We start from the raw sequence: 12,022 nt of genomic DNA, 5'->3' as shown, positions 1-12,022 counted from the left end.
GATATCGAAAACATGAAGCGAGCCGGAAAGAATAGAGTCCACTGGTGGAGACACCACCGTTTATCTGACAAGACCACACATAGGACCTTTCTTTCTTATGGACGTGGCAATCGATGCGCACAGACGTTTGTTCTATGCTGTCTGTATTGCATCAGAGAGATGTTTTCAGGGGTGTTTAAGAGTTGAAAACAACTCCACCTGAACCCACTTTTAGCACTACCAAAGCCTGCTGTGACTTATTTAACGACTTTTTTGCAGATAAAATTATCATATAGGGATGACTCTAGTTCCCTCATTATAACAGATACTATAAGAGAGGCGTCCAGTGACTACGTGGACCGTGTTTAGACTGGATCACTTGGAGATTGTGAATACTGATGAAGTGGACAAGATGCTTGGAAACGTAAGGAAAGCACAACTTGCCCTCTAGATCCCTGCCCTCTTGGCTGAAGTTCAGGGAGGGGATGCAGTATTAACCTTAATTCATATTATCAAATTGATCTCTCAGGGAGGGGGCTATTTCATTAAACTTAAACAAGAGTGGTCAAAACATCTTGAAAAAAACTCCTTGATGCCCCTGGTTAGACATCAATTAGGACAGTCTCTTTGTTACCATTTTGTGCACGGTGATCATCTTTTCAAAAAACTTACCAGGATGGAGGGAAAGAAAATATTTTATTGTCTCATGCATTTTAATTAGTGAGAGAGCCAGAGTGGTGTAATAGTTTGATCACTGGACTAGGACTCTGGAGACCAGGATTTGAATTGTAAACCCCAGAGTGACTTCGGGCAAGTCACACTCTCACAGCCTCAGAGGATGGTAATGGCAAGCCCCCTCTGAAGAAACATGTCAAGAAAACCCCCTGATAGGCTCACCTTAGGGTCGCCATATGTCCAGAATGATTTGAAGGCACACAGTAGCAGCAGCAGCAGCAGCAGCAACATCCTGCATGATCTTGGAAGCTAAGCAGAGTCAGACCTGGATAGGAGCCCACCAATAAATACCAGGTGCTGTAGACTATATTTCGGAGGAAGGAATTGGCAAAAACATATATTCGTATTCCTTGCCTAAGAATACCATATGAAATTCATGGGGTCATCATGACTTGAAGCTGCATACACACACACACACACACACACACACAGGAAGGAAGTTGTATTTTAAATTCCCTTCCGGCATTGGTGACTAGGATGGACCCCTCCCTGCTCTCCTTTTGTTGGCAGGGCTTTCAATATGTAATCACTCTCAAGGAAGTTTTTTATTGGGGTGTATGCTTTATTTATTTTTTTAAAAAATTATGCTTTTAAATAACTATTCTATTTTAAGGTGATGATTTTATAAGTGTTAAAATTTAATGGTTGAGTTCTAATTGGTTCCTTTTGTGAGCCTACCTTGGGTCCCACTCAAGCACAAGGGAGCATATAAACAAAATAAATACATCCATAAATCCACAGATCCATAAATTTATGGTTTCATTCTGCTGTTTCAATTCAGATTTTATTGTTATTTATTTTATTGGACTGAATTTTTATATTGCACATTTTATCATTTTTTTAAATTTGTACTGTAAACCACAATAGGAAAAGAAGGGCTGTGTAGAATAATAGAATCGTAGAGTTGCAAGAGATTACAATGGTCATCAAGGCCAAGCCACTGCCATGCAGGAATACACAGTCAAAGCAGCCCCGACAGCTGGCCATCCAGTGTCAGTTTAAAAACCTCCAAAGAAGAAGACTCCACCACCCTCTGAGGGAGTGTGTTCCTCTGCTGAGCAGCTCTTACTGTCAGGAAGTTCTTCCTATTGTTGAGGAGAAATCTCTTTTCCTGTAGTTTGAATCCATTGTCCATATTCTCTGGAGTTTCAGAAAACAAGCTTGTTCCATCCTCAACATGATACTCCTTCAAATATTTAAACAGGACTATCATATCTTAACTTTCTCTTCTCCAGACTAAATACCTAGCTCCCTTAGTTACTCCTTTTCCAGGTTTCCAGGCCCTTCACCATTTTAGTCACCCTCCTCTGGATTTGTCAACATCCTTTTTGAACTGTGGTGCCCAGAAGTGGAAACAGTATTCCAGGTGGAGCCTGACCAAAACAGTGTATAAATGCATTAAATATATTAACCAGACCTTTTGCTACTACATGATGGCACTTTACAGTCCAAGAGCCATTGCCTTAGGACCACTCAAAATGTGACAACAGATGCTGGGAACTCACAGCTCATGTAGTGCATGCTGTTCTACCAAAGATTGTATTCCTACTGAATATCACTCTTTCTGAAGGTCCCACATGTCACTACGGGGACCCCAGATCATGTATTCACTGTTCACCTTCAGACTCAGTGTCTCCTTGCAGCTTATGGGACTAATGAACTGCCGGGTCTTTCCTTGGGCAGCTATATCTGTCCCTGCAATTAAATTAATAGGGGAGGAAGAAGGAAGAAAATGGCAGAACAAATATTGGAAGCTAAAGACAAACAACTGGATAAATGAAAGATCTATTGTTTCCCCAGCTGATCTTGCTTACACAAAGAGACTACCAGAATGACTGTGACAGGCTGATGTTGAACAAGATCAGACTTTTGAGAAATAGTACAAGATATAGCATCATTTCCCAGTTTTTCCCAGTTAATGTTTTAAACTTGTTTGGGTATAGTAAACCTACCAAAGCTTGTATTGGTTGTATTGTTATTGTTCCGAGCCAGATTCTTATGTCTCAATTTGTAAATTATTTATAATCTAAGGTCTTATCTAGATAATCAAATGTGTTGTTATCATGATTCCTGACTTCAGCAGCTAAGAATTTAAGAGTGTTTCAGGCACACAATCTCGCTCTCTAGATTGTGATATTAAAAGCTGATGTGTAGGGAATTCTGCACTCCACCCACCTCTGTATGCCAGAAACAACAAGACGACTCTTTTTAAAAATTCTTCCTAGTTGTCTTCAGTTCATACAGACCTCTAGCCCAAGTTTAACACTAACTCTACAACACAGCTCCCTCTCTGCTGGTCCTATAAATGTCTTTCTCTTTGTCCATTACCACCTTTGCATCATTTCTTACTCCCTCTACCCCATCATGTTTCTAAAAAATAAAATAAAATAAAATTGTAATGGTGCTACTTTTAAAAAGGAAAATGGTGGTAGATTTATGTATGCTACAGAACATTGCTCAAATATGTTCACATCCATTTTCAGAGCCATGAGAACTAACATCATGGTCTCTGATGGTTAAAAAAAGTGGAATACTTAGCATACTGAATGTGGGCCTTGTGGGCTGAGACTGTTTGAAAGCATGTGGCCTTTCCTCCCTGGGTGAGAAAGTGAACTTTTGCACTGGCAAATCATTCATTGTGCACAGATAATCCCATATAAAATGCACTCACCTTCCTTGATGACCAGCACAATCCTCATGGTGTAGTAGGTAAAAGTGCCTTTCTGTGCAATGGCATCCAGGTGAGCTTTGTAAACTAGAATGAAACAGAGTGGGCATGAAGGCAGTGGCATCCCTCAGGTTGGTGTCACCCATTGCAGGGGGGAGGACTGCCATGCCTGTCCTACTAGCCAGCCAGACCATTGCAGCCCAACCCAAAGGCATGCTGCTGCCATGCTAAACCCTGAAGCAGCATTCCCCTGCAAAAGCTTTCAAGGTCCAGCGCCAGACTCTGACAGCAGCTTCTTGAAAGCCTTCAGGGTCTGATGCGGCTGTAGCGACACCAGACCATGAAGGCAGCTGCCCCCACAGCAGCTGCCGCTACTGATGGGGGTGGTGCTGCGGCCTCCAGAGGGTTCGTTTAGGGTCTGGTGCAGTTTCTGGGCAAGTGGAATAGTGCCTTTTTCGCTGGTTCAACAGCTGTGCCAGTCTCTCTGGGTGTACCACCCCACTAAGTGATCCACACTGTGGTGTCACCTGGTCTGATCTACACCTCTTGCATCCCCTAGTGATGCCACTGCATGGAGGTCAACCCTCCTGAGGTCAAGTAAATAGGCTATAGCTTCCAATTAAGTCCAAAACACACTGCAGAAATAATTCAGTTTGAGACTGAATCATGGGAATTGTAATTTATTGTGGCACCTGAGCTCTCTAGCAGAGAAGGCTAAATGTCTCACAAAACTACACTTCCTAGAATTCCCTAGCATTGAGCCAGGGTAGTTAAAGTGGTCTCAAACTGTATTATTTCTACAGTGTGTTTTGGACCTTGGTATGATTGTGTTGGGTGGTTCCAAAGGAGGCTTTTACTTTGGAAGGTTTTTCAATCACACTGCCTCATCATTCATGGAAGTTTACAGGAATTCTTCCGCTTACACCCCTTCTTGTGATCTGGGGTGTGGCTAGGGTTGAGTCCTTCAGGAGAATTTATTGTGGCCATTTTATTATATATCATAATTATAGAGGCATCAGAGGTCAAAGATGGAGTTAGTTCTCTCAATCTTTCTTGTTGAAAATATAGAAATCACTCCTAATAGCAGCCTGAAGAAGTCAGTGCTGAAGGCTCCTCATCCAAAATGAAATCACTGAGGAATAAAAAGGAGAGTAATCCCACATTTGAGATGTGGTGCTGGAGAAGAGTGCTGAGAATACCATACACAGATAAAAAGACAAACGAATAATTCCTTGAATAGATCAAGCCTGAACTTTAATCAAGATGGCTAAATTGAGGCTGTCTTACTTTGGCCTCATTATGAGAAGGCAAACATAATTGGAAAAGACAATAACACTAGGGAACATAGAAGGCAGCAGAAAGAGAGGAATCCAATGGTAAAGAATAGGATTCCCTTTTTACTCTGACAGAAGGGAAAGCAGTTGGGGACAATTAAAGAGGTTAGAAAGGTAGATCATCATCTCCCAAAGGCTAAACCAGGTGTTAGGAATATCTGTTGAAGCTGGAGAATCATGCCTTACCATAATCCACCCCTGTCTGACAGGCTGTTTGATACCTCATAGAACTTGAGGGTGTAGGAGAGAACTTCTTTATCAAGCTGCATTGTTCTGGGGACAGAGTAGTGAAAGCGCAGGTGAGAATCATTAGACGCAGCCTCTTCCTTGTCCTTTAACCTCCTTGTCCACAGCTCCCCTTAAACTGAAGAACCACCATGCTCTTGTGAAGCTCCTGTTCAAGTCAAAGGAGCTGATGCAGGGCATCAGACTAGGTCAGTATTCCTTCGGGCTGCCTGTCTTCTGTTCACACCTCTCTACCTGTTGCCCCTGTCAATTACGGTCCCAAATCTGCCAACCAAAGCAGTGCTGCATGGGATGGCCAGCACTGCCACAGGAAGCAAGACTTGCAGGGAGCAGCTTTGGAAGCTCCAGCCACTTAACTTCCATTCAGCGGCAGATGCCCTCCTGGCACACTTGGTTCAGCGCGTCCTCTTCCTTTACTGGGTGGTAAAGTTTTGTGCAGTGGTTTTCTAGAGGAGGGCAAAAGGAGAAAAGTTATTATTTTTTTTTTTACAGAAAATGCATCCTTCCCAAAGTTATTGCCCAGAATAATCTTGTTGTTGTGTGCTTTCAAGTCATTGCTGACCTACGGTGACCCTAAGGCAAACTTTATTTGACATGGTGCTTGCTGTGATGCTGCACAGCCCCTAAATCTCCACCTTTTTCCTCTCTAGATTAAAGCCCTAAGGTGATGAAAAGGCGAGAATTTGTCCCAAATTGTCCCATACATTGTGTGGACAGCTCCTTGTGAAAATGAAGTGAGGTTGTTTTATTCAGCCCATGTGGACAAGCTCTGAATATGCATGAAGAACAAAACATCTCCAGGCAAGGGAAAACAAGCTTGCTCCCTGCTCAATATTGTAAGACGAATGCGTGAGTTCTGACTTAAACCCAGAGCTGAAGAACCAAAGAACAAAGGAATTGTGCTTTAAACATAGCTAAAGGACCAAACAAGATGGTTCCGCACAAAGCATTGATGTGACGAAGGTATTTGGCAACCGAGGTGAGGAAAGTCTGAAAACTTGGAAGCTGAAGCGGGGTGCCGTCCAGATGTGACGAACCATGACCGGGAAGGACCTTATCTCCTGAGTCGCCATGAAGAGGAACTGACAGGACAATGGAGGGCTTTGAACAGAACGAGTTGCTTTGAACACGGACTGATCTGAACAACCTGTCTGTCCTCCCAAAAGAGGAAGTTGAGTAATGGGCTGCAATATTGCAAGACTTCAGCAGCCAAGAGCCAGAGAGAAGAAAAACTATAAAGACCCTGGACTTTCATCTCCATTTTGTTGGCATTATCCGCGGCGACGGTGTCATCCCCAGCCTTCGAGAACAACTGATCAATGTTCAGCGGAAGGAAAGTGTGTGTGAGTATTGTATGAATGTGTGAGTGAAAGAGCTCTTGATAATCAATATTTGTGTTACTTGTGTGATTTAATAAATGTTACATGCATCGTGTTTAAAACCAAATTTGGTGTCTCAGGCCTGTTACAGACTGCCAAAATAAAGCTGCTTCGGGTCTCTTTGGAGGTATGCTGTTTAAATGATGCATGCATCCGAAGAATCCGGCAGCTGCGCCAAAGCTGCACTCCAGTGCTTAGGAATGGAGTGTGGCTTTGGCGTGACCTCCGGACTCTTAGGACCCATGCATCATTTAAACAGCATACCTCCAAAGAGACCTGAAGCAGCTTTATTTTGGCAGTCTGTAACAGGCCTCAATGTCTTTCTCAGCCTTGCTGTGAATAGGTCCACGGAGGGAGAGGTTTTCATTACACGCTCTCAGGATAAACAGGTTGCCCTTATAATCTTGGGCATAACAATATGACATCCCTTCAAATATTTGAACAGGGCTATCATATCACCTCTTAATCTTCTCTTCTCCAGGCTAAACAACCCCAGCTCCCTAAGTCGTTCCTCGTAGGGCATGGTTTCCAGACCTTTCACCATTGGCTGATGGCGGGTGGCGATTAGGCAGCAATTTAGCATGCGATAATCCCCGGCTCCAGCCCAGGAGGCTTGAAATGCTTTTAAAGTTCATGCAATAAGCTCCTTCATTCAGTGAGGCTACTCCCACATTTATAGTCATTTAGTTGACTATTCCATTCTTGAGAAGTCGAAGGCTTTCACGACCGGCATCCATAGTTATTTGAAAAACTTACCAAAAACTATTCCATTCTTCTTTTCCAAATTCAAAAAGGAGGATATAATGAAATGAAAAGATCACAAGATCAAGAACTCCTTGTTACATGGAGTTTTGTTTCTGAATTCCCTTTATTTTAAAGGCAGTATCATCATTTGACACCAGGGGACAGCAATCTACAGATTATCTAAGGAAAACAGCCAATTTTAAGAAGTCCCATTCTAAAGTGCTACAGATAGGAAGGAGATCAAGAATATGTCCAAAATGTTTTATCCTTCACAAGAAAACCAAATGCAAGTAAGTGTTTTCTTTTACATTTTGAGACTTTCTGAATGTGAAAAATCTATTCGTACATAAAGCTTTACTTTAGCTGTTTTAAACATTTTTGTCCAAAACAGCTTGGGAAAAAATTAGGATTTTGTGCAAAAAACAATCTTTTGGGAGACACTTTTTTTTGTGCAAACAAATTCCAAAGTGCCAAAAGCAACTGAAAAATGTACACACTCTCACCCAACAAGGAGGAAACTTGCAAAATAATTATTTCATGTGAAAATGAGATAAACAACAATTTGCCTTCCTAGTAGAGCTTTTCTCTTCTTCGCAAAGACAAATTTTATCCCTGTGCTCTCACAAATTCAGGTTTCTGAGAGCTCTGGGAAATCAGGACAGTAATAAGGCTGACACAACTTAGGACCTTATCACACTAGAGGAATCTCTCTAAGAAATGGGATTTAAAGTAGATTTAAAGTAGAAAAAACACAAATACAGGAGTTATCATATGATGTTTCTGCAAAGTTGAAATAATGTGAAAATAAAGCAAATGTGAAGGGGACAAAAATGACACCTTTTTATTTTCGGGATGTTCCAAAAGTAAAAAGGTGTTGTTTTTGTCCCCTTTACATTCGCTTTAGTTTTGCATTATTTCAGCTTTGCAGAAACATCGTGTGATAAACCTCCCACATTTGCATTTTTTCTACTTTAATTCTGCTTTGAATCCTGTTTCTGAGCTAGTGTGATAAGGTCCTTAGTCTAGAAGAACAAGAAGAGAATATTTGCTTTTCTCTTCTTCACTAAGACTCATGCTCTCACAAAAAGGGGCACATTTTGCTGAGGGGTGGGCCAGCATTGTGGATCCCAGGCCTAAACTAAGTGGCAACTCAGCCACAGGCCTGAGAGAAAGTCTTATGAAGGCTGTATGCTTTTCAGCCTTTATGAGATGTCATACATGTTCTTGGCTGAAATTGTGCACAAAGTCTGCTAAACAGGATGCACTTCCTGGTTGGCCATTTTTAGCTGGACTTCTTGCACAACTCACCCTAAGAATAGAGGCTTCCGTAAATTTGATTTGCTTTAAGTAGGGCTCCTCAGTTGCGATTTACACTTGGTGGTTTTATGTCATACTAATCCATGTTGTAATTTGTTTTGCTTTGTCATAACTGGTGGGTAAGGGGGAAAGAACATTGAGCACTATACAGATCTAGGAAGTGGAAGCTCCAGAGGGTTAGGGCAACTGTTGTGGGAGGACAATGGGCTGCTTAGCACACATCTGTAGCTTAGCCCACATCGTCTGGACTGTTCTGATCATTCCTTGGAATGACCAATATTGGCAGGTGTTACCTGCCATTTACCAGCCTCCCTAATTGCTTTCTGCCTTGCTCTGGATTACTTACTCCTTCACGTCCCCCCCTTCTTTCTATTGGTTGCCACTATGCTAGCTTATAATCATTTGTTCTCTAATAAAGTTGTAGTCATCCACATTTATCCCATAAATTTAGTGTTTGGCCATTCTGTCTCAGTGCAACAAATCAACTAGAGGTCTTTAAACAGAGGCTGGATGGTCATCTGTCGGGGATGCTTTGACTGAGATTTCCTGCATGGCAGGGAGTTGGACTGGATGGCCCTTGCGGTCTCTTCCAAATCTATGATTCTATGATTCTAACTGTTCCATATCTTAGGTGTTGTTGTTTTTTAACCCCCTCCCTGCCCTTCCATGTCCAGGACACATGAGGCATCAGAATCTGAGAGCTCGATCCTTACCTGCTTTCACATCAACAACTAAAAGCTTTCTCATTCCCTTTTGGGTATATCAAGACACATAACTCTCTAGACAAGATACTTTCCTTCAGTGAGGGAGCAAACATCCTCATATTCCATGAAGAATGAGGCCTTTGTGTTCAGCCACCAGGTTGTATGTGATGCCACCTATGTGGCAGATTGTCAGCCAAATATCATTGTATGTTACCTATTGATCCAGGTGTATAGATGGTTTTATCAGTCTGGATAAAAATGTAGCCATTGTGGAAGGATAGAACAATTGTCTCCAGAGTGAAGAGTGAATTGTTAGCTTGGATGTACACATAGTGGTTTCCATATTTCTTCTCTATGGCTGGAATCTACCAAAAGAAAAAGAAAAGAAAAAAAAAGAAAAGGTTTGGATAGAAATATCATATTCTTTTTAAACTGAAAAAAAGAAACATGTTACCATCTCATGCTGTTTTTCAGAGACATTAGCGAGCAGCTAAATAAAGCAACTTACCACTCCCGAATTCAAGCCAAATATGGGCTACCTCCTGGTGTTATCGCACAGCTTTTGTCCCCAAAACCACCACCCGGGTACAGCCTGGTTCCAGTACTGGTCCCTGAACTCGCTTTGGCATCCGTTTTTCAAAGTTGGGAGCTTTCCGACTTTGAAAAATGGCTGGTGAAGTGAGTTCAGGGACCAGTATTGTAGCCAGGCTGTACCTGGATGGCAGTTTTGGGGACAAAAGCTGTGCGATAACACCAGGGGGCAGCCCGAATTTGGCTTGAATTTGGGAGCCGTAAAAAGCTTTATTTTTGCTGTGTGATAAACTCTAAAGGGAGAGTGGCCCCAAGAAATATTTATTCTAGAAGGTACATAAAGATCAGGAAGTGAGGGGCAGTACAGATGGACAGCTCTGTGCCGTCCGTTTTTGCCCCGTGTCTATGCTGCAGCAAAAACTAGAGCGGCTTCTTTTTTGTGATGCCAGAAGCAGGAAGGGGGGGGTGCCATGACACCACTTCCTGCCAACAACGCCTGGTCACTGTACAGCGACGGCGGCATCATGGCATATGGATGGGATGCCACCATGATGCCGGCGTCCATACATATTAGGGTTTGGGAGTGTGCGGTTGCTGTATGCTCCTGAACCCTAAAATCACAGCCGCCATGCCACAAAGCACCCGTGTGTACCAGGCCGAAGGAAGGTGAACTTGGGTGAACTAATGATTCATATTTGATTCTTGAAGAGTGTTCCATTCAAAGAGGAAGCTAATCTTTTTATATATATCCTGTTTCAGAAAGATTCTCAATAAATGAACTTGGTGAAAAGTAACCAATATAGAAATGTCAAGAGGGCCTCCATACACAAGTATCCATTCTGATTCCTGGAAAAATCCAAGCAAACAAAAACCTATTCTGCTTTTCATGTCTTCTTATTTGAATAATCTCCCAGGAAGTGTCTCTATGTTAAAAAAATGGCTCTCAACTTTAGTTAATCCAGTTCTAATGTAAACAGGGCATGTTGTTTCTCTGCCATCTCCTGATCCCACCCTTCTATCCTCCACCTGAACAAACGCCTGGTGTTCAGAAGCAAGAGCTTAAAAGGAATGGTGGCTTCACAGTTTCATGGCCAGTGCATAATGATGGGACCCTCTGCCACTTCCATTGTTATCCTTGTAAACCAAATCCTTGGAATGAAACCCCTCTCTTGTTCAACAACAACAATTAGATTGTACTGGGTTTAAAGCTACGGCCATATGGGCCCTAGTCTAATTGATTCCTTCTCTCCCAGGTGAGGAATACATACTAAACTTTAAAATCTGTTAGTTTTTAGTGGTAACTAGAACTTCCACTGCCATGATAGTGCCATCATTACAGGTGCCACCTTGATGTCACCACCTGGATGTGGTTTATAAGACTGGTGGTGTGTGGAACTTGGGCACTCTGCTCTCTTGCCATCACTTGTGTTCACTTGTTCATTTTTGAAAAATGGCTTGCAATAATAGCAAACAGCATATTTTGCCTTTCAGCCTCAACTTTTTCTGAGCGGTCCTCCACAAAACTGCTTTTGTGTTGCACGGAGGCCACATTTTACTTGTGTCCATTTTTTCTTTGATTTTCTAAAAACTGGATGATGAGACAGACATTAGCCAACATATACCTATTCAGAAAAGGTACCTTGTACCTTTGAGTCTCTTTGCATACAAATATTCCAGATTAACATGGCTATGCCTATGATATACAACAAACTATTATAGTTTTTCATGAGCAATTTTGGGGATGGAATTTAGAGGAGAGTTTAAAGAAAATGAAGTCAGAGTGTGAATTGGGATAAGAAAACTAAAAGTAGAATGAGCTAGAGATTTCAAAGGGTACTGCTGAGGATGCTGGATACTGGATAAATGCAAGCAAGAAAACATTATGTCATATAATATAGTAAGTAGGGACTATGTTATTATCTGTAGTACCCATTTACTGTGTTTGCTGTAAGTGGTTTACAAGTGGTGCTGTGGTCTGAGTGTTAGACACTGAGACAGCAAGATTCAAATCTTGTCTTGACCATGGAAAGTCACTGAATGACTTTGGGCAAGTCACACTCTCTCAGCCTCTGAGGATGGCAATGGCAATCCCTCTCTGAAAAAAACCTTGTCAGAAAAAACCTGTGATTGGTTTACCTTAGTGTCGCCATAAGTCAGAAATGACTTAAAGGCAAACAATGCACTTTGTTTTTACAGCTTCAAGCTCTGATTCTATGGCGGTGGCACAAACGGATCTCTATGTAAAACCAAGTGGGAATCATACTAGCGTCTAGATATTTTTGGACTGCAATTCCCAGCACTCTTTACCATTGGCCAGGCCTGCACTGACTTGCAGTACCACAATATCTGAATGGCTGCCTCATTCTCATACCTGATGTAGAAAAA

General features: G+C 42.0%; 1 protein-coding gene across 7 annotated transcripts in view; it reads right to left on the bottom strand.

The window, feature by feature from the left end:
• Positions 1 to 3,235: 3,235 nt before the first annotated feature.
• Positions 3,236 to 12,022, bottom strand: part of LOC121921768 (A.superbus venom factor 1-like) — a 47,589-nt gene continuing 38,802 nt past the window's right edge. For 5 of the 7 annotated variants that reach the window (XR_006102040.1, XR_006102039.1, XM_042450303.1 and 2 more), the window contains 2 exons: positions 9,321 to 9,471; positions 4,567 to 5,408 (listed from right to left, as the gene is read on the bottom strand). Coding sequence is in view for 3 of the 7 variants with exons in the window: in XM_042450303.1 (XP_042306237.1) it covers positions 5,326 to 5,408; positions 9,321 to 9,471 (234 nt within the window). In the remaining 4 variants the exon portion in view is untranslated. Of the gene's footprint in view, positions 3,470 to 4,566; positions 5,409 to 9,320; positions 9,472 to 12,022 lie in introns of those variants that run through there. The other 2 variants (XR_006102037.1, XR_006102038.1) reach the window with 2 other exon arrangements.

Source organism: Sceloporus undulatus, chromosome 2, assembly GCF_019175285.1.
Source record: "Sceloporus undulatus isolate JIND9_A2432 ecotype Alabama chromosome 2, SceUnd_v1.1, whole genome shotgun sequence".
Taxonomy (NCBI): Eukaryota; Metazoa; Chordata; class Lepidosauria; order Squamata; family Phrynosomatidae; genus Sceloporus; species Sceloporus undulatus.
This window is presented reverse-complemented; position numbering and strand designations above follow the sequence as displayed.